Source organism: Anas platyrhynchos, chromosome 1 (genome assembly GCF_047663525.1).
Source record: "Anas platyrhynchos isolate ZD024472 breed Pekin duck chromosome 1, IASCAAS_PekinDuck_T2T, whole genome shotgun sequence".
Lineage (NCBI taxonomy): Eukaryota > Metazoa > Chordata > Aves > Anseriformes > Anatidae > Anas > Anas platyrhynchos.
Window position 1 is genome coordinate 43995108 of NC_092587.1, and position 21937 is coordinate 44017044.

A 21937-nucleotide genomic window follows, 5' to 3' on the forward strand; every position below is an offset into this window, starting at 1 on the left:
TTTTTTTTTCACCTGCTTAAGCCTTTCCTGATACAACGCTGCTAGACAGAATAAAGCAAAGCACATACAAGAAGGCTTTACTGAGGAAACCAGAACTTACGCATTTTGTCGCTCCCTTTCAAACCTATGTTGGTAGGTCAAATCTGACCCTGTTCTTCAATGAAGGCAGTTTTGTGTCCCATGCAAAATGAGTTGAGGAGCTCAGTCTACTTCAGTGTGAATACCTTTAGGCTATGCAGTCATTCTTTCTGCTTACCAGAGTAAGCTGTTTCTGTAAAGATCAGTTGAATTTCTCTGTCCTATTTTCACAGCACTCTGTCAGAAACAGCTGGGGAATTCAATCTTCAAAAGTGCTGAATGCCATATGAATGCAGGAAGATAGATCAGTGCTTTGTACTTCCAGCTGGGTGGGGAGGGGGAGAGGAAGCTGTGTTTTAAAATATGGCCTTAACCTATTATTCACCAGTGCAAAGAATGCCCAGTTCATGTGTTCAGAGAGTGGGTAGGGTTGGATAAACTTGGTCTGTGCATAGTGTTTCAAGAGTGAAGATGTATCAGACTCTAGGGACCAAATTTCAGCATCTTCATTTTACAGAGAGCTTTCTTTTAGGTACCTGGTAGTGGGCACTGAAACCCTTGTTATTCAACAGAGATGTCCAGAACTTCCAACACTGTGAAAGACATCACAGTGACTTCAACCAAGACCCTTGGAAAACAGGATGTTTTTCCAAAACTATTTAGATACCTAATAGCATAAATAGATATCTAGAAGAATTTTCCAAAATAGCTTAGGAGACGGTTTAGTTTCCAAAATCACAGGTAATTCAATTGGTGTCCGACTGGTAATTTGGTGTCTAATTCATGGATTATCTTCTCCACATGCAGACACAGACCTCCAGTCATTATGCACTGAATGGAGGATAGAGTGTGCTTGTTCTTCAGGTCTCTAAAGAGATTCCTACCCAGCACTGTACTCAACTGCATACCTGAAATCTTTTGAAACATAGATAAAAGAGTCAGAGAAAATAAACTATTTTTAAAGGTCTGAATGAAGCAATTTATGAGAATAAAATAAAGAATGAATTATGCCTAAATGGTTGTGGCTAAGGCTGGCATAAGAGCTCTTTTGCAGTCTTCAGTCATAGTGAGGATTTAAGGATTCTCAAGGCTTGAGTATATGGAAAGAAGTTCAGTGACATTTAACTTTAAGAGGGAAGGGGAGAACCTAAGTTCATATTAAATCTTTCAAAATGAACCACAAGAATTAACTCAGTGAGCATTGTGGCTGGGATCTAGGAGTTGAGTGGGGGAGTATGAGGAATATATGAAACAATCTGGTAAATATTTCCTGGGTGTAAATTCTGAATTCGGGTTTTCAGAAAATAACAAAACCCTAATTTGGTAAGTATTTCCTTGTTTTTTGCTTAGGAATCTGAAACACTGTTTAACTAGAAAAGGGAAAAAATAAGTAAAAAGGCTGTGTTTTTAGAAAAAGAAATACAGTCATACCTTTGGCAAAGCTTTCATCATAATTTCTAAGGAGATGTAGACTACGTGTATTTTGATTCTAGAATATATTTTCCTAAATGACCGTGAATAACAGGAGAGAAAGGCCCCATCAACCTCCTCCTTGCTGCCCTGCATTCACAGCTACAAGGCAGTGCTGGAGCACCAGCTGTATGCCTGCACCACTGCTGCTCCATGACCTCGCCTGGGGCTGTAGGGACTAGTGGGCATCTTGGCCTTTCTGGAGGAAAAAATACAACATAGATGTCAGCTTTCATTACCTGCTCACATTTCAGACATGAGCATATCACCAGGCAACCTGAAGTTGTATAAAGTTGTATAAAATCCACCAAGGACTACTTGAAATGGGACAATAAGATGTCTGGCCCAGGGAAGTCTCTCAGCCACAGATGGCTGGTGGTGGGAAGGCAGGCCTGGCCACCGCGGGCTTTGCCTTTTTACCCAAATGTCCACCAGCACCCTCTGTCACAGACAGAAGACTGGGCACGATGGGCTCCTCCGGTCTGACCCAGTCCATGTTTTCCTCCACTGATAGGCACAAGTAGGTATTTTTGGCAAAACTCAGCCCAACGGAGATAGTCACCACTTGTTTCAAAAGAGAACCAGTAACATGCAGCACACAATGTCTGTTACAACCACAGCTTCTTGCGTAACAGCAAACAAAACAAATTACAATGGTTAATAGGTGACTAGAGCTGCATCCATGTCACCCTCTCAGTGCCGGTCTGAGCACAGCCATCGGGCTTGGCTGGTCACCGACCGCTTTGCCATCGCAGGAGGGTCCCTATCAAGGGGGAAGTGCCTTAACATCTCTCCTGTCACATTCTTTTTTTTGGGGTCCTTAGCAAAAGCCCTGGGGCTCCTCACCAGCCCCCCTCCGCCCGGCTCCTGTCCTTCTGCACCCCACGGGCCACCGCGGTGGGCTTCACCCGCGTAGCTCGAGCCGGGTGTCGGAAAGCAAAAACTGACAACAAAAATTACAACAAACGCAGAGTTTTTGCAGCTCCGGGAGAGCTGAGCCCTCCCCCCCAGCCTGTCCACGTACTCCCCCACACTTCTGGCAGCCCCTGGGCCCCGTTTAACCCCTTTCCCCGAGCGTTTCCCCTCCTCTCCCCGCCCCGTCCCGCTCCGCCCCGCCGCGGCCCGCGGCCGCTCCCTGCCGGCCGTGCTGCGCTGCGCTGCGGGGCACTGCGAGGGGAGCGGGCGGTGTGGGCGACATGCTGGGCATGATCAAGAACTCCCTGCTGAGCACGGTGGAGACATGGCCCCACCGCGTGCTGAGGAGGGGGGAGAAGGTAGGGGGCGGCCCGGCTGGGTGGCGCGGGGGTCCCCCGGGAGGGGAGGCAGCGCGGAGGGAGGCTGCCCCCCGCCTCCTGCCCCTTCGCCTTCCTTTTCCTCCTCCCCGGCTCCTGACCCTGCGCCTTCCCTCAGGAGCAGCTCAGCTACGAGGAGAGGGAGTGCGAAGGCGGGCGGTTCGCCGCCGTGGAGGTGGAGGGCAAGCCCTTCGACGAGGCTTCGAAGGAAGGGGTGCTGAAGCTCCTCAAGTACGTCGGAGGAAGCAACGACAAGGGTGAGAGGCCGGGCGGCGTGCTCAAGCAGGAATGTGCCGCCTTGCAGCCGGGATAGTGCAGGGACAGGCACACGTGGAGCTGTCACGGCTCTCGGGGTGCACGGTAGCTGATGAAATCCGGGGTAACTGGGGCGCTTCGGTTCTGTGATCACGCCCGGAAAGCCTGCCCTTGTAGGCAGGGAAATAACTTTCATGACCTTGAATTTTTATTGCGTAGCCTGGTTATTTTTATTCATGAAAGGATAATGAACAATGAGCGTGCTTTTTAATGGTACTTCACAGTGTTTTATAATGGTGCTTCCAGGTGATTGCCTCTAGTTCTCAACTTACTGAAGTATGTGCATCAATAATCATCCGTAACAGGCTGAGAAGACCACGGAGTAGATCTGAGGCATCTCATACCCTTCTCAGACATGTGGTAGAGGGAGTTATATAGTCTACATGGGAATAGGAGGTGGATAGAGAAGAAAAGGGCATTTACAGCCCTACAGTTTCAGAAAGGTGATCACTGCTGCTGTAGAAGGGTACCTTCTGCAGCATGGCACTGAGACGGGTAGGGTATCAAAGTGTACAAATAAGTGAGAAAGATGTCATGATTTCAGTCCATTGTGTGCCTATCAAGAACTCCTTGCTGATTACAGTGAAGGCATGTCCCCACCAGAAAGCTATAGGTTCATTACTGCTGAAAGGACAGGGAAGAAAAATGTTCTTGCATGCCATGTACCTCTGGGAAGTAATGAGCAGAAAAGAGGTGTGTTGTTCCCGGACTTGGGGGCAGTATGCACAGTCCTGTTGAAAGCCACACAAGCTCTGAGTTTTGGGGCACTGGAACTCGTAGGACCTGTGGAAGCATTTGGAAGGGTTTGGGAGAAAGCTTCTATCACCCAGTATTGGCTACAGCCAATACTAAGTATAGATGATAATGATTTAAATACTTGTGTATTTAAATACTCGTATATAAATGTGCCACTGCACAAGAACTGTAGGTCCTGTTGTATTAGAGGTGATTTGTCAGAAGAGAGTGTGGCATGAGCTATATAGTTGAGAGCCACAAAAACAAAACCAATCATGAAAAAAACATCCAGAAAATCACCTGGGGCCCTTACTTCCCAGGCTCCCTGTGTAGTCAGTATGAAGAGAGGTTTGGCTCAAGCAAAAGCCTGAAGGCTGTTCTGCATGCCTCAGAGTATCCCACTCTTTCAACTGACTGTGCAAGGAGATCATGGTGAGGAGCCTTCCTAAAGCAAAATTAGCGTTTATGAATCCCCTGTTAACGCTTTGAGTTCCTGAGAACCTAGGCTTCTGTAGTAATTTGTGTGTGTCTCTTTCAGGGGTTGGAATGGGCATGACTGCTCCAGTCTCCATCACTGCCTTTCCTGCTGAAGATGGATCCTTACAGCAAAAAGTGAAGGTCTATCTGAGAATCCCAAACCAGTTTCAAGCCAGTCCTCCTTGTCCTAGCGATGAAAGCATTAAAATTGAAGAGAGACAAGCCTTGACCATTTATTCCACGTAAGGAACACATCCTGGGATTCCCAGTCCCATGTGCTCAGGTCTCTGGGGTGCTCTGAAGGACAGTGGTGTTTTTTATTTGGTGACGTGAAGGACAGGGTGTGTGTGTGGTAGGAGATGGTGGGATCTTTCTAGACTGTGAAGGCAGGTGCTTTATGTCATTTCTTGTCATGATTCATGGTGCACAGATTTGGAATATTGATTTTTTTTAACTGGTAAAACAAGCGCAGGGGTTAGCCCTGAAAGGCTTTTTGTTTCACCTGAGGAGGTGAAGAGCCAGGGAGGGTGAATATGAAGGGACTGAGTCATTCCTAATCTCTGAAAACCATTGTTTTCCCCATTTTCTGGGATCAAGATGGTTCTTAGTCATCAAGGATGTCCCTTGGTGTGGTTCACATCAAATTATAGGAGTCAGCTGAAGCCCAAATGTCAGAACCCATCATGGAGACAAGTGGCCATTGCATTGCTTCAAATCACCTTTGAATGGCTTTGGCTATTGACTGACTTAAGCTGGACTCAAGCCAGCATCACAGCAGCGATAAACTCTTTACCCCATTTTTAACCCCTTGGATGTTCCCCTGCCTCTTTGCTTGAGCTATTTTGGCTGACTGAACTGTCCTGGGCTGCTGGTTCCTCCCATGCCTGTGACTGCTGCCTGGCCTTTGCAGTGGGTGTGGGCTGCTTCTGCAGCAACAGGCTGTTTTGTCTCAAACCTTGGCCCTAAAGCAGGGCTGCTAGGTGCAGGCTGATGTGGAAACAGTTTCTGTTTGTGGGAGATAAACATAAAACAGACCAGTTCCAGCCCACCCCTTTAAAATAGCATTGTAGGCTGTAATTGCTAACGTTTCTGTTCCCCGCCTCCCTTTTTCTTTGGGCTAGCTAGAGTTTGGCTTCCCTTCATGATCTTGCTTCCAGCAGACGGTTGTTCACACCCCAGTGAACATGGCTGTTGACAGCATTGGTGGAAGGACTGCAGGCTGAGCAGACTTGGAGATAACCTTGCTCTCTGGGGAGCTGTTCCTCTGATATGGCATTCATTTGAAGGGCAGGGCCATTCTGATGACTGATATACATGGGTCCGTTTGGGGTCTGTCAGTGGCTGTCAGTACCCTGGCTGTGTGACCTTTGAGACTATTGATCTGTTGCAGACGCAGTGTGCTGGTTCTCAACGAACGGTGCCTGCGCAAGTGCATGCTGGCGGGACCTGGATCAAAACGAGAGGCTAAATATATTCTAGCTGTGCATTGTTCTCCTTCTCTTTTGTGCTGTGCTATTCCAGTGCTGCTCAGCACTTCTCCATGTTTGGCTTCTTTGCAGGCAGTTTGGTGGCTATGCCAAAGAGGTGGACTATGTGAACTATGCTGCCAAGCTGAAGTCTGCGCTGGGAAGTGAAGCTACGTACCGCAAGGATTTCTACTTCTGCAATGGTTATGACCCCCCAATGAAGCCTTATGGACGACGCAATGAGGTCTGGTTTGTGAAAGAGTGAGCATCTGGATCCTGTTGGTACTGCCTTGCACTAATAGCCTCCCCATACCATGTCCCTCTTCTCTTCAAAATAAATTAACAATTTGACAGAGGCAGAAAAACAGAATCTCCTCCCTCCATACCTGTGCATTGCCCTTTTAAGGACTAACCATTTTAGAAGAACACTGCATACCCCCCCTGATGATCGTGCTCCTTCCTTCGAGACTAAGTCCTCAACCACATGGACTCTCATGATCTCTCAGCAGCTTGCTTTTATCTCCCTCGTGCTCCCAGAGCTCAATGCTGAGACAGCTGAAGTACTTAATTACCAAGACTGGTGCCTGACAGGAGTCACGTCCAAGTGCTGGCAGACTATTAGTCTTACCTGAGGCAGGCAGGGGAACATGATGAGAGTGCATACAGGGACTTTTTTATCTTCTTGAGCTTGCTGCAGCTGTAAGATTCTGCTTTTATCTGTGCCATTTGAAAGGCGGTGTAAAGGGACATGAACATTGCTACCAAAACAATGCAGTGAAAATAGGCATCCTTTACATTTTCCAGTGTGTGCAGGAAAGCAACATTTCTGTCATCTGACCAAGAAAAGTTATTTGAGGGAAAATACTGTTTTCAGCTCTCCCTTCTGTCTAAAGTGGGACATTTTGAGTTCTGGTTTGTCCTGATCTCAACCAGCAGCTAGACAATGTGACAGAGACCCCAAGACCATTTCATCACCTTCCTATTACTTGTGTGTAATGTTTCTTTAAAACTAGCCTACACAAGGACCAAATTTGAAATGCAGATGGTAATCTATTTGAATTAGAAAAATGGAAACTGTGAAAAAAGTGGGTACCTATTATTTGCAATCTAAGGGTGCATCTGAAGAATGGTGAGCATCTAGTGGAACTCCTGTGGGTGCAGATCTTTATAAAACCTCTCCTTAAATGTTGTGAGTTTCAGAAAGGCTTCTCTGAGCAGCTGTCTTTAAAGAAAGAGGACAGTCAGGTTCTTGAAAGCTGGGATTTACACCAAATAATAAGTAGCCTTTCTGAAACTTCAAGTACAATAGTAAGGGTGGGTCTTGTTTTAGGAACACTGTCGGTGTTTAATTGACAGGCATCAAACCAGCATTTTAGCTGTCAGCTCTTTGCCAGGCAGGAAGCAAAATGCCTATAATGGGGACACACTCACACACACTGTGATACAGTGGGTACTTGTATAATTCCTTAACTCCACTGAAAGAGATGCACTCCTCTGATGCTAAAGTGCCTCAAAGTTCAGGTGCTTTCCAAAAGCCATTTTCCTCCTAGAGCTGAAAGATTGTTCTGATGGAGTCCTGGGTTCTGACCAGTTGAGCTCTTTGACCTGTGCCTTCTTTTTGAGAACAAATCTTAGCAGTAACAGGAGAAAACCTGAAGTTCTGATTTTTTTTCTTTTCTCTTTTGCTGAGCCATATAGGAACTTTGCTGTGGACCTCACGACAGAGTTTCAGTTCCTTGTGTGCAAGAACTGTTAAGTCAGGATGGGTAAAAAGCAGATGAGCAGTTAATTTAAAAAATAAATATCAAATGGAAAGCTTTTCACCATTCTTAGTGATTGCAGCACAGTGTAAGAGAAATCAAAAGGAAATCAAGGATGTGGCAGGTTATGAAGGCTCCTTAAAGGAGCAAAGGCCCTTCTAAGGCCATCCCCAATGCAAAAGGGACCTGTTCATGTCACATATTATTTTTACCTGCACAGGTAAGGAGTGGAGGGCTGTACTGCTGCTTAGTTTATGCATTCCTGAGTTGATTTTGGAAGTCAGATATAGACTGACTGGATACAAATCTTTCTGGGTACTGACAATGAATGCACTGCAATGATCAAAATCCTGACTTTTTTTTTTAATTTCTCCTGTGAAATCTCAGATGTTAGGAAGACCAGTAATAAACCTGGTATGAACAGAGCTACGCATCTCAACAGCACAGTATGGAAGGAAGCTGGTTTTTTTTCGTAACATGCATACACCTTCTGAACAGCGAGCAAGCATGTCTTACCCAGTATGAGAGTAGCCAGGTCTGTAGGCTCTGCCTCTGCAGTCCTGCCCCTGGCCTTTTACATGCAGTAAACAGGGTAAAGTTCAACAAACAGTGTTCCTGATATCAAAAGCTTATGCAGATTGAATTGCCTTTTCTATACAAGCAAAGATGCCTGTGTTCTGTCTGCATTTTTAGAGTTTTACATAAATATAATAATACTGTGAATTACAATTTTTGTGCTGATTATTGACTTTGTGAGCTCAGTGGGAGTTGTTGATTTGGAAGACTCTAGGTTGCCAGTTTGGGCTACTAATCATGTCACAGTATCTGTATGTAGTCATAAAGCTTTTTCCAATAAATTTCTGTGTTGGGTATCTTGGTGTGGCCTTGCGTTATCTGACTGTATGAAGTGGGAGCTGATGGAATAATCTCTTTTTTTTTTTTTTTTCTTTCCATTGGTTTCAGCCACCGAAAGGCTTTCACTGATTTATTTGTGTTAATATAGAAACTTTGAGAACTCACCTGAGGAAAACTGTGTCTTCGCTTCTATGTTCCCAGGGCTGGGGTTCATAGTGTTCAGGCAAATATTCATGACTCTGCTTTTCAATATGCACTTCTATTCAGAAATGTTAGACATACTGTCACATGAAAGTCCAGTCAGCTTTCAGTGATGGACAGTAGACGAAACTTAAGGCAGAATACAGGATCAATGCAACTCTGTACTGATACTCCTTCTATAGATATTCCCCTGGTCTCTAGCACAGTGTGGCTCGGGGCATTTTGTTTCTGTGTGTAGTAGACCCAGATAGACTTTTTCCTGTGCTTTTGTGCAGTTACATTTTGGGCAAGCTTACTGTTGGTGGCATCCTTCCATCCTTTGGCAAGGAGCTCCTTGCATGTGGAAGGGCAGAAATCGTCTGGCTGAGGGTTTCCAGCAGGTTGGCTCTCTGCTCTGGGCAGCAGGGCCAGCCAGCCTTTGGATGTGTCTCCATCACTGGGTGGATGCTCCGTTGGTGTTAGGGGTGGTCTGGTAACCGCATTTTGCTGGGGCCAGGAGCGTAACCAAGCCAGAGGTACACTCTGGATTTTTGACCCAAGACCAACATGGATGTATGAGTACAGGGAGGGGGAAATCAGAAGGCTTGCTCCAGCGCTTCAGTGCAATGGGGGGGTTGCTTGGTGCTGGAGGTGAGCACAGCGAGGGCCACAACTCTGCCTGTGCCTTTCTCCTGCAACTATCAGCCAGGGGCAACCCTGCAGCAGCCAGTGCTGCTTCCTGGGGGGGTATGCAGGCAGGGGAGGTCAGGCTGGGGGTTATCTTTGCTTGCTATAAACAGTAGAGATGGTGCTGATAATTAGCTGATAGCTGTAATGCTTCTCCTTGTCAGTGGTGCCAGCGCTCAGTCCCATGCTCAAGAGTGCTCTCCTGCCCTCCCTCCCAAACGAGGGGTGGTAAATGGGGGCCTGGTGTGTGGGTGAGGTGTGTGAGCAGAGCCCTGCGTGGCATGGAGCAGTGCTGTGACGGCAATGGGGACAGCCACGGGTCAGGACAGCTGTGCATGGGCAGGCTCAATCTCTCCTGAACCTCCAAAACATATATATTGATAAACATGTCTGTGTGTGTATGTGTATAACTGCATGGATTTGTTCACCTATATAGGTCATGTACAAGTAGGGGCCTCCAGACCCAACGTTTGCAGCTATTAGTCAGCTTCTGCTGTCACAGAACTTGCCAATGCAAACACAGCCACAGGGCAAACATTTGCAGACCAAGGCTTTAAGTCTGCTAGGATCAGAGCTTTGTTAGCTTCAGAAAGAGATACTTTCTTTTGTAGGCACATGCCTAAATATATCTAACACTGCATTAAGAAGACGACAGCCTTGATAAAAGAGCTAATTGGTTAAGTTGTCCATATAAATCTGGGCAGGCTTACAATTCCCTAGCCACTTTGAGGGGACGGTTGATTTATGATGAATGGAGAAGTAACATCATTATTCCTCCATTTTCATCAATCACCATGGCAAAGGGTGCATGAGCAGCTATTGTGCTTGCGGTAGCAAATTCTCAGCTTTGCGAGGCTGCCCAAAGGCAACGGGACAAGGGAAGAAGATGGTGGCTCCTGGCTCGCATTATCCCTCTTGCTGTAATTACAATACTACCTCTTTTATAATAGCACTCTGAGCAGTGGCTCTCTTCTCTGACAGCATTTCAGCCACACCGAGCTAAAAAAGAAATGCATCTCTTTTAACAGGACCATAAGGAGCTTTGGATGTATAACGTCTCTATAAAATTGCTTGGCAACTTGATTTATGGGAGCAGGATCAGTGATAAAAGTGACTTCTCTGACAGTAATGGATGAAACACTTCCAGTCTAGCTGCTCTGTCTCTGCTCGGTGCCTATGCCAGCAGCAGGCTGGTTTTGTCAGCTCATTCATAATCTCTCTGCTTTTCTCTGAGTTTTCTCTCTTGTTGCACAAGACAGGTTTTGGCTATGCCTTTTTCCTAGTCTTCTGCGGGAGCCACTGCAAAATATGGGTCAGTGCAAATGCTGCTTGATTTCTAGCGCAGCGTTTGTCTGAGTCCACACCCAGGTGAGAGTTGGGTGCATGCTGCTCCCCTACCCCTCGTTTCTGTCCACACCTCAGTTTCTATGGGGAGAAACTTGAGTGAACGGGGTGGAAGGAGGCACACTCTTCTGAGGCTGAGTGCAGAGTCTGGCTGATAGTCTGGCTCTAGGTCCTGGGTTAGCTTCAGGCGTATCTTTCATGCTATCCAGATATTTGAGTTCAGGAACCTGAATTTTAGGTGGTGATTTTTCAAAAGTACAAATGGAAGTGGAACATCCCAGAAACAACATCTTGAATGATACCACTGGTATTTAAGTACTTCAGCATCCTTGAGGACTTAGATTCTCATGCATGTGGGTCAACTCAGTGGCATGCACCGAGCATGTGATTCAGGCCAGTGCCTCCTGTTTTACGTCCCCTGCAGCCTGGCCTGCAGTCTGGACTTAAAAATGCAGTGGCCCTTCTACTTCAGGGTCCTATGAGCTGATGCATCTGGACATCTTAGGCTGCAAACCCCTCACCAACCCCACTGACTCTGTGTGATCAAGACCCAAGAGTGAGAGGTACAGAAAAGCAGTTCCTTGGCCATGTGCTGCAGTGCCCTGACCTGCATCATGGCTCAGGTGTCACGGTGGTGTTGGAAGTGCAGTGTGGCACTGGCAGTGTGACCTGACACCGGGGCTGCCTGTGTTGAGACACTAAAGCACAGTCCCACTCTACGTGGGCAGCTGTACCACCCTGTCTGTGTTGAACCTGGAAGCTCAGTGGGTTTGAGCCTCGTCCGTGCCTGGAGCACTGGGGGGGGGTTGCTTGGTCTGCATGAGGTGCGTGGTGGGGAGGTGCCATCCGTACATACTTCTGTTATCCCAAGGGAAAACAGAGAAACATTGCCATGGCAACTATTCTCTCTTGAGTATTTTTCCAGAGCTTTCCAAGCCACCAGTCTTTTTTTTTTTTTTTTTTTTTCTTTCTTTTTTAATATCCCTAATGTTTAATTTAAGGCCTTTCTTAATTGGCGTCTGAAGAACCAATTGCAGTGTCTTCTGCTATTAGACAAAGAGTTCAGTCACCTTCCCACACGACCGATGAAGTACAAGACTAACAGAATTAAATGTTGCTCTTAGTACGAGAGGAGAGGATCTGAAATTTGACATGCATCATACTCAAACAAATGAGACAAATGAAACCTTTTACCCAAAGCGAAGTACTGAAATAAAAGGTAGTGTACGGCGTGACAATTTTGGACACACATTTCTGCTGGCAGATCTTTCTAGCTGTTTAATCACTGACTGCAGAGTTTCTCAATTCTCTTTATGAGTCATCTTTGCAAGGGAACATCTTTCCAAATCATCATGTGCTGGCTCATTGAAATGTCTTCCATGAACTGTAGTATTATTTAGCAAGGGTACTCAAAAGAGGATGGCAGTTAGGATTGCACTGCACTGGTGTTTATATGGGGTAATTGAGTTCATGTAAATCAACATTTTTCATTCTCCATTACCTTGCCTCTACCTGCACACTGGTACCTGTGCATGGGAAACCCCGGAGGAGCAAAAATCCTGTGAAGATGTAGGAGAGCAAGGATTGTGCTGTCTCAGGGGAAAGGTGGTGTAAGGCTGGGCTGGATGGACGTAGCTCTTCGGGTGCCCCATAACTTGTGTGCCTACCCCCTCCAGACAGGGTTTATGCTGTGATGGGTGCAGCACACCCTGCCTTGGATAGGCCAGTCTCCTCCCTTTGTTCCAGGGAACAAAGATCTCCCTGGAAATCCCCAAAACAACTCCACTCCTGCTGTGTTGCCATCTGTTTTGTGCAAGACTTTGGTACACGCCTTCGTGGAGAGCCCTGCTCTTCCTGCCCCAGGGAGGGGAAAGCAGCAACCATGATTTTATGAGATACTGTGTGTTGGGAACCTGGCCTGAAACACCCTGCAGCTGGGAACCCAACCAGCTGATTTCAAAACGATGAGGGACATCCTGTGGATTTAGGGGTGTTAATGGGGAAGCAGGCCTATGTAACTGGAAAATGCAGTTATGGTTTCAAGCATATGGAGCACCCAGGGGTGGTTGTGTTCCTCCCAGGTGTATTTTTTGCTCTGACTGTGTGTAATCCTCTACCTCCAAACCTTAACTTCAGGTTAGGCAGTGCCCTGTTTCCCACTTCACTCTTTGTGGCCCTCTCTAGGTGCAGGTGGTTTCAGCTTTTTAACAGTTGCACAGGAGCTGTGTCTGAGATCTGTCTGGATCCAGGAATGAAGCCCAGATCTTGAACCCGGGGAGTCATCTGGCTGAAGACAGCTCTCCACAGAGTTGTTTTTTTAACCAGAGGTGTGGGTTCATTTATATGCATTGCAATGGTGCTGTCTCTGGAAAACAACAAAGGAGAAAAATACAAGCTTTTATATATATATATATATATATATATATATATATATATATATATATTTTCTGTTGTATATGATTTAAGTTTTGGCTTTTAAAATTTTGTTTATTTTGAATGGAAGCCCAGAATGCACAGAACGTTGCAAAAATTGCATAGACACAAACAGGGATTTTTATTCCACCTTTCAAGTTACTCCTGCTCCTGATGGTAAGGCAATAGCATTTGAAAATGCTCTGGATGTTTTTCCTTTCCCTGGAAAGAAATATCTGAAAATAATAATCCTGAAGGAAAAGTGGAAGCAGCTGCTTTCAAATTACTGAAAGCTGCAAGATGCAACCAGGCACACCAAGGAGGTGGGCAGCTGCCACCCACCAGAGGGTCTCCTTGAGACTGCAGCTGCTTGTCCTGGGAGATGCAGGAACGGGGAGGAATGGGGTCTCTCCAGACAGCCCTGGTGTGGAGGCAAACACAATCACTTTCCAAAATCCTGCAATCAACAAATCCATTTATCATAAATAGCCAATGCACAGCCTACTGTTATGACAAACTCTTCTGGAACAAATCCAGCACCAGAATTATGACGAGCTAAAAATGATGTCTATTCCCATGGCTATAGACAGAGAGCTGCTACTCAGCAACAAATGTAACACCAAGTGCCGTAAAAATAGCCCCTCTGGAATTATTCAATGCTGGGGAGTTGTCATTTCAGAGGGGTAAAAATGGATCCATTTTGTCACAAAATATGCATAATATGTATTCACAGTCTTATAAATAGCATTTATAAAATTATGTGTGTAATTTTATCTTAAATTGATGCTGAGCAAACAGACAAAACAATCAACAAGAACTTAGCCCACAACTTTTGTTCTAGGGAAAAATTTCAGTTGCTTGTAACACCTTAGATAACTTCAACAATTTTGTCTTAGAAATGCAGATGACAAAAGTGACCTTTCCTTCTCCCTGCCCCTTCTTTCTTTCTTTAGGACAGTTTTAGGAAAAAAAAATATCTTGGTGTCCCAGATTTTGCAAGTGAAGTCACAGATGTGATGGAAATTCAGTTGCTGAAATGGGTCTCTGAGCCAGAATTGGGGTCAGTAGCTGGGATATAGCTTGAACTGGCTCTTAAAGGAGCATTTGGGATGGTGCTCTTCAGCTTCCTCTATCATTGCTCTCCTTCCTGATCCAGGTCATTCGTCTCACTGCCTGTGCAGCACTGATGTAGGGACAAAGCACTGGTGCTGGTGGGTGAAGAAGGTGAGGAGAGGTACAAGTCTGACTCCTTGGAGGCTGCTCAGCATCTTTTCTTTCCAACTTGTTGGCTTTGCTGAAAGGCAGCAGATGCAAGTGTAGAGGCTTCCCTGCTGCCCTGCCTCAGGCTTTCCTTCCTGCCATCTATCTCAGAGCCCTGCTGAGGATCCTTCTTATCTCTAGAGGTGGTCACATCACATAGTGGCCAAAGCCATAGGGAGGAGAAGGAGTTGGGAGTGGGGAAGAAGACTTCCAGGGGAAAAAATACTGGAACACTGGAGCCATAGTGCTTCATTCGTTCACTCTCTCATATCTGTATAGATATGAAAGATTTATCTACATGTATCATAAGCAGCCTGATGCCAGTATCTAAGTGGCGGTTTACTCTGGGAGAGATAGCCACAGCTGTCACCAGTGGGACAACCTCTGCCTGTGGGGTTGGCATCGGTGTTGCTGAGGAGCATCGGGCAGTTGTCCCCTGTTGGTAATCAGTCTCCTCTGCAGCCTTTCAGAGCCTGCAAGAAGCAGGAGGCACATACCTGCAGTCTCCCTCCTCCAGCTCCATGCCAGATGGCCATAGGGACCTTCAGGCCATAGGGGAGCTGCAGGGTGGGGAGCAGGGCGCACACACTGGGAGTTTCACCCCCCCAGGACACTGTGCCTCAGAGTGGTGTTTGTGGTTGTGGCGTCTCCTGATACAGTGCCTGAATGGGTGCAGTTATGCTGTGCTGACCAGGGGGGGATAGGGCAGTTTAAAAGCAAGTTGCAGTGACTGAGAGAGGAGAATAAAATGGGTCCCCAGAACAGTGCAGCTGCACAAGACGGCAGCTTTGCTAAACTTGGAAGTAATTTAAATTGTAATGCTTTTCTTTAGAAATCACCACTAAAAAGCACTTCTAATGAAATGTGATGTTTTTCTTTGAAAAAAAAAAATAAAATCTTAGAATTCCACATTTCAAAAAAAAAAGGATTTTCAGATGAATCCACAAAATTCAATAAATATTTTCTGGGGAAAATGACATCCCTCTTACCATTTTACTGAAATTATCAAGTGGTTGCTAGGACAACTTTCCAATAGCACTGGGGTTCACATTTCTGCTTCTTGAAGGGTCAGGAAGGTCTTGGTCAGAGGAATCATGGAATAGACAAAAATGTCAGAACAGCGCTTTGATGTTTTCCCACCTCTTGCTAAATCAAGAAATATTGCCTGCTAATGTGATAAAAAGGCGTGAGGCTAGCAGGGGATTTATGCCCTCCTGGAGACATGGTGTGCTAGCTCTCCTCCAAGTTCTCTCATGCTATTTCCATGGCAACTCCATATAATGATAACTCCCACTGATTTTCTTCTTTTATCTGTTATTTTGGTCCCAGATAGTGACGGAGCTGAGGAATACATTCCTTTCACACCATTTGATGCCCATCACCAGCCTAAAGTAAATAATGTCCCCATTCTTCAGACCTTTAGGAAGTGCAGTTAGTTCACAGCACTTTGGGGAATTCACCTGCAGAGCTGGACAGAGCTGAGGCAGGAAAATCAGTGCTACAGATGCTCAGAGAAAGCTGCAGGGTGAACACTCACTGTCAGCACAAGGTGACAGGAGCACATCCTGCTCCTGGCCTTCTCCTCCCCTTGGCTGGGATAACAGCTGGAGGAGAAGTAGGAGGTCACGGCGCAACGGGGGACTGCATGACCTGTGTGCAAGGAGGTGCTTCTGTTCTGCCCATGGAGACAGGCTTGGAGGTACTGCCACCCCCCTCCTCCTCCCCTGCTCTCTGCTTGTGATCGCAGAGATGATCCAGCTCACGAGACAAGGGGCAGGAGCTTCTCCCAGGCAGAGCTGCAGCCAGAGACACCCTTGACCAAGTGCCTCTGACCCGTGACTTCCTCCCTCTTACGAAATCCCTGCAGCAAGCTGCTGCTGCTGGGTGATTTTACATAGCAGAAGTGGCAGGCGTGCAGCTTGTTTTGGGAAACCTGGGCTTGCTTCATCAGGACAGTACAGGGCAAATTGTCAGGACCAGGGCAGATCGTCCACTGGGAGCCTGGAGTCCAGCTGCTAGCATGGGCTGAGCCCAGTTTCTGTGCTTGGGCCAGTCAGTGCCAGTGGCCCCTGGCCTGCCCTCCTTACTTCATGCCGTGAGAGTGCACAGGTATCTTGGCTTTCCTCATTTCTTCATGTGGAGATTCCCACTCAAGCAAGTGCTCAGTGCCAGCTGAAAGAGCGTCCTGCTTCAGGAGGGAAGCTTAAATCCCACTGATCCATGTGATGGTGGTACCCCTCCTGAGTAAGGCTGCTGCCTCAGAAAAGAGCTGTCCTACTCCGACCAGCCCTCTGCCCTGCAAACCAGCAAGAGCTTGTCTGGGGCTGTTTTAACAGTGAGGCTGATCATGCAAGAAGTGATTCGGTTCTCTGCATGTAAGGAGCCACTGGTGCGTGCATGGGAGGATGTGTGGCTGCAGGAGCTGGCGTGGATCAGCTCCTGGCTCCCCTGCAGCCACCCCTGAACTGAGGCAGGGACTGCAGGCACACACTTTTCCCCACACACCACCTCCACTGCGTGAGAGGAAAGAGGGCTCCGTGCCCTGAGTCTGTGCCCAGAGCAGCCTGGGTTTGAGTCTCTTCTCCGAGTGTCAGACAGCACCCTGGGTGTGAGGGCGAACAGCCACCTAGGCACGGTGACAATCTGCCCCTCACGTCGTGCCCTGAGCAGAGCAAACAGCATTTCCCCATCACAAGGGCATGCCAGAAGGATAAGCACGTGGAAGGTCTCATGCAGGAGCTTTGGCAATTCAATGGACACACCAAACACACAACAGGAGCTTTACTAAATGCCAAATCTGATGTCACCAGTACAAACTCAAGCCCAGTGCCTTGTCCACATGTATTACAATGATCCCATCAATCACAAGCAGTTCCTTATTCCCCGGGGCAGAACAGGGGTTGAAGCCATGGGGTTAAAGACAAAAGCACATCTTTGCTAAGAGGGAGGCCGTGAGGATGCATTTCCAAACTCCCTGTATAAAATTTTAACAACATACATGCATATTTATTTCCTAGGATGTTGCTAAGACACATATACCCATAAAAATGATTCTTTCCAGCCCTACATACCCAGATGCCTCTAACATGAGAGCTAAAGCCAAAGAAACTTTTGTCAGTGATTTTAACATCAAGTATTTAACTTTTTGTCCCAGTTTCTCACTTCAAATACATCATGATGCTTCTATTAATTTCAGTATGAGCATTTGTATGCACGGCTGGAGATGGAGCAAGCCACAAAAGCTGATTACAGTTGAAGAGTGCACTGTGAAAGAGAAATCAGGAGAGATGCTACCACGCATTTCATCTCTTTGGGTTCCTGTAAGGGAGCATATAGTTTCTTTTAGCATTTACACATTTGTTCAATGTAGGGAAATTTACTTCCACTTTTAGAATTTGCCACCAGACAATAACAGCAAATGTTATTCAAAAAAAGACAAGGTGCATAATGAAACTCGCAGAGAGGCCCTTCCTCAGTCCCACCCGTCTTGTCTCCAGGATTTGGAAAAAAAATCACTTGTAACTAGAACAAGGGCCAGACATGCTGGTAAATCTTTAGGACTACTGTTGGATGAAAAACGTAGTGGCCACAAGATGCAAAGCGCTGATCTTGCTTGAACTCACTCTAATCATCTGAATTGGTTACAAAATGTTTCGTGATCCATCGTCATGTGTCCTGCCTGGGTAGCTCAGCAGATATGGGGTGTGTGGCCGTGCTGGCTGGAGATGCCCTTGCCCGGCTCCAGCAGGTGGCAGAGCAGGAGCACCAAAACGGAGGTGGTTCCAGGTTTCAGGTCCTCGCATGGGCCAGGTTTCACCTGATTTCCAGGGAACACACCAAAGCACAGCAGGAGCAGGGTGGCAGGAGAGCAGCAGACCCGAGGTCATTTGGCGTAGCACGGGAAGAACCCGCAGTCCTTCCAGCAGCCTAGCAGCCACCCGTGCCTCACAGAACCCGCTGTCCATGCAATACAAGCAGGAGGAGATGCTCCCCACCACCACCCCAGAGTCAGGCTCCTCCATGTGTGATGTGGGGCAGGCTGTGCGATGTGCTCAGCTGCTGCAGTTCGCCCTCCCTGTGGGTTGTGCAGGCTCCTGGAGGGTCTCAGAGGGAAGGGGAGATGCTGTGCTTTTCTTACAGGGAGCACACACCAAGCTTGGCTGTGGTGCAGCTGCAAGGGGCTCAGCGATCGAAGCATGCCCCCAGTCCTGGCTGTGGCTCTTCCCCAACAGACCCTACCTTTTCCGGCCAAAATCTTGCCTTTCAGATCCATCTCTTGGGCCCAAAGCTGTGTGACCCAGATTGGAAGCACACTAGAAGCCTAACAGATGCTTGTTTATATTAAAGTCATGTGTCTTCTACATGCCAGGTACAAACAGATTCTGGGGCTGGGGCTGCCAAGGCAGGCCCAGATGTGGAGCTGGCCTTTCCCCGCTCTGTGCTGTGCAGCAGAGGATGTGCAAGGAGTGGCAAGGCCATCTCAAGGAAACTTCCAGATAGTGGTTAGAGCTGCTTTTCAGCCCAGATTTGCTCTTTTTTTTTTTTTTTTTTTTTTTTTTCCTGTGCACAGTGACAGCAGAAAAACTTCTTTTGATGCAGCTTGAGACTCTACTCTGAAACGGATGCAGTCTCATATGGCTGAGCATACCTTGGCCCACCAGACTCTTCTCACAAACCAATAGCTTACCATGCTGCCAGAAACTCCCAGGTAGATCTGTCATGCTGGAAAATTTGCATGCTTTCCTCTTCTCCCTAGACCACTAAGAGAGCCAGAAATATGGGTTGATAGACTTTTCTACCCTTTCCCCTTTGAACCAGCACAAACATCCTTGCAGAAGTCACTACATCTTCTTTTGAGGTGACCTGCATTTAAAAGTTGGGCATTTAATCCTGACTCTGCCAAGGTGTCATCTGACAGAAAGCATTTGCCATCTGGCACCCAGAAGATTGGACATAGCAAGGGGAACCAGAGCACATCCTTGCCATATAGTGGTGATGGTGGCTGCGGGGCAGGGGGAGAAGTGACTTGGACAGCTTGTGTTATCTACAAACAGCACCTTGCAATGTTATCCACCTGCTGCCTCTCTGTGTAACAAAGCTGTCCTGTATGCATTGCTGCCATCTGTCACCAGCTCTGCTGCTGGAGACCTCCTCTCTGGCTGACCCGCCCAGGCAGAATTTGGCAGCCTCCATCTGAGAGGCTGCATGGCACGGGGAGAGGAGCTGTGAGCCATAACCTGCCCGGACACCCAGCTTGCAGGCAGCGTGCCCTCACATACACTCGCTGCTCTGTCCTAGTGGCTGTCTGTCTCCTGTGGCCTCCTGAAGCACCATGAGTTTGTGCCCTAGGCTGTGGGGAATGACAGTGCCCCCTTGCCCACACACACCTCACCAGAGCTGGGCAGGAGGCTCCCCAGGCAGCCGTTTCTCCCTGGCAGCTGCAGTGCAGGCAGTTAGGAAGAGGCTGGTTGAAATCAGACCAAACCGTGCCCAAAATAAAATGAGCTCAGAGAAGCTTTTTGTATTGCTGTGTAAAACAAGCTGAACGGCGCAATGGAAAAGCTTCCCTTTTAGGATGGATATATTTTGTTTTTCTTGCTGGAACATGCTGAGTCAAAGAAATGAAATCATTTCATGGGAGCAAAATTGCAAATTTTATTGAAGCTCAAAGAAAGACTGTGATATTTTATTTTATTTTATTTTATTTTATTTTATTTTATATTTTATTTTATTTTATTTTATTTTATTTTATTTTATTTTATTTTATTTTATTTTATTTTATTTTATATTTTATTTTATTTTATTTTATTTTATTTTATTTTATTTTATTTTATTTTATTTTATTTTTCAAGCAGGACTCCAGCGTGTGGGCTCTGCTATGTCCTCCCGGAGGCAGACCCCCTCCCCCCAGCCCCGTGTCCCCCCACCCCCCGGGGCTGCGCCGCGCTCCGCGGAGCACCGGCGCCACCCAGCGGCCGCCCGCGGGACCCGGTGGGCGCTGAGAGCATCCTGCCCCCGAGCACCCCAAAGCACCAAGGTCAGGCAGGGGCAGGAGCTGCGGTGGGCTCTGCCTGGGCAGGCAGGTGGTGAGATGAAGGAAACAGCAGACACCGCTGTGTGTTGGAGACAGGGTGTTCTTTTTTGGACTCCTGAATATTCCATTAGAGAACAAGATGCCCGTTTTGTAAGCCACAGCCTTTGCTTTCTCCTCAAATACACCTGTTGCTGGTTTAATGGGAGAAACTCCTCAGCCAGGTGGAGCCCCAGATGATGGCAGGAAGGCACTCAGCCCCTCCACACAAGGCCAGCCTGGCCAACCCAAATTGCAGCTCCTGCCTGCACTTCAGAAAAAAACTTTAGCAGAAAACAGTGCTCCTTGTAGCAAGTGTGGTGTTCCACTTGTCACCATAGTGAAGGCAAAGCAAACACCACTTTCCCTCAAAAGGTTGGCCAGGAGACACAGCATGTTGACTTTAAGGGAGGGCGAAGATCCCATGTAGGATGCAGCTTGGTACAGAAGGCTGAGTGTGCCGCAAGTGGGGAAAATGGACAGGACCAGTGCCAGGTCCATATGGGGAACCAGGGCTCCTGGAGCGGGGCAGGGACCTCCCTCTCCCCAGGGGAGAGTTCCCATTGTTGTGTGACAGAGGGAGGGCACAGATCCAAGGACGGCAGCTGGTCACCAGCATCTCACCAACCCCAGCCTGGGCAGTGACGCTGACCAGCTGGTACCCAAGGGCTGTGCTTGTTGAGGCTGAGGGCACCTCTGCTCTGCCTACAGAGCCCCCAGGAAGCTGGAAAGTATCAGCAGGGGCTGTTGGGCTTCCTTCTGTGGGGCTGCCCACTGGGAGAGCTGCCTGCAGCCCTTGGTTCACGAATAGCCTTGGTTGCTGTTTTTGGCTCCTGTACACGTGCCTTAGAGATGAAACCTCAGGACTGCATCATCACTCCTATTTATAGCCACACAAGTTCCTCCAGGGCAAAGGGATTAACTGGTTCTGGGGAAAATTAATCTGAAGAAGGCATTGCCCAGCATCGTGCACTCAGTGTAGGCTGAGCACATACCAGGCTGCATGAGTAACGGTGAAGTCAGCAGGGTGAGGGAATTGGTTCTTCCCCTTCACATAGCACTTGTGGGGATGTACCTGTAGTACTGTGCTCAGTTTTGGCCTCTCACTGCAGCAGAAAGATTGATCAAGCTGAGTAAGTCTTGCAGGGGGACCACTGAGGTATCGGGGGCTGGCTGGAGCCATCACCAGGAGGAGAGACTGAGGGAGCTGCTCAGCCTCAGAGAAAAAAGGCAAAGGGGCATCCTGCTGCTGCTGGCTATTTAGCAGATGGGGGCTATAGAGAAGATGGAACCAGACTTTTCTTAGAGGTTCACAGTGAAAGGACAAGGGGTGACAGATACAAGCTGCAACAAGTGAAATTATGTTTAGAAACAAGGAAAAAAAGCCCCAATGAGTGATCAAGTCTCCATCCTTATAGATATTCAGAGCTTACTTAGACAAGGCCCTGACACCCTGGGCTAGCTCTGAAGTAAGCCCTGATAAAGGCAGAAGCTGGACTGGACCCCTCCAGAGATCCCATCTGATCCCATCAGAGA

The 21937-nt window shown here is 47.5% G+C and overlaps 1 protein-coding gene across 1 annotated transcript; it reads left to right on the forward strand.

The window, feature by feature from the left end:
* The first annotated feature begins 2657 nt into the window (after positions 1–2657).
* Positions 2658–8465, forward strand: HEBP1 (heme binding protein 1). Its single transcript, XM_027453345.3, has 4 exons — positions 2658–2822; positions 2959–3097; positions 4429–4609; positions 5927–8465. Exons 1-4 carry the CDS (start codon positions 2745–2747, stop codon positions 6096–6098), a joined length of 570 nt encoding a protein of 189 aa, XP_027309146.1. The 5' UTR covers positions 2658–2744; the 3' UTR covers positions 6099–8465.
* The last annotated feature ends 13472 nt before the right edge of the window (positions 8466–21937 follow it).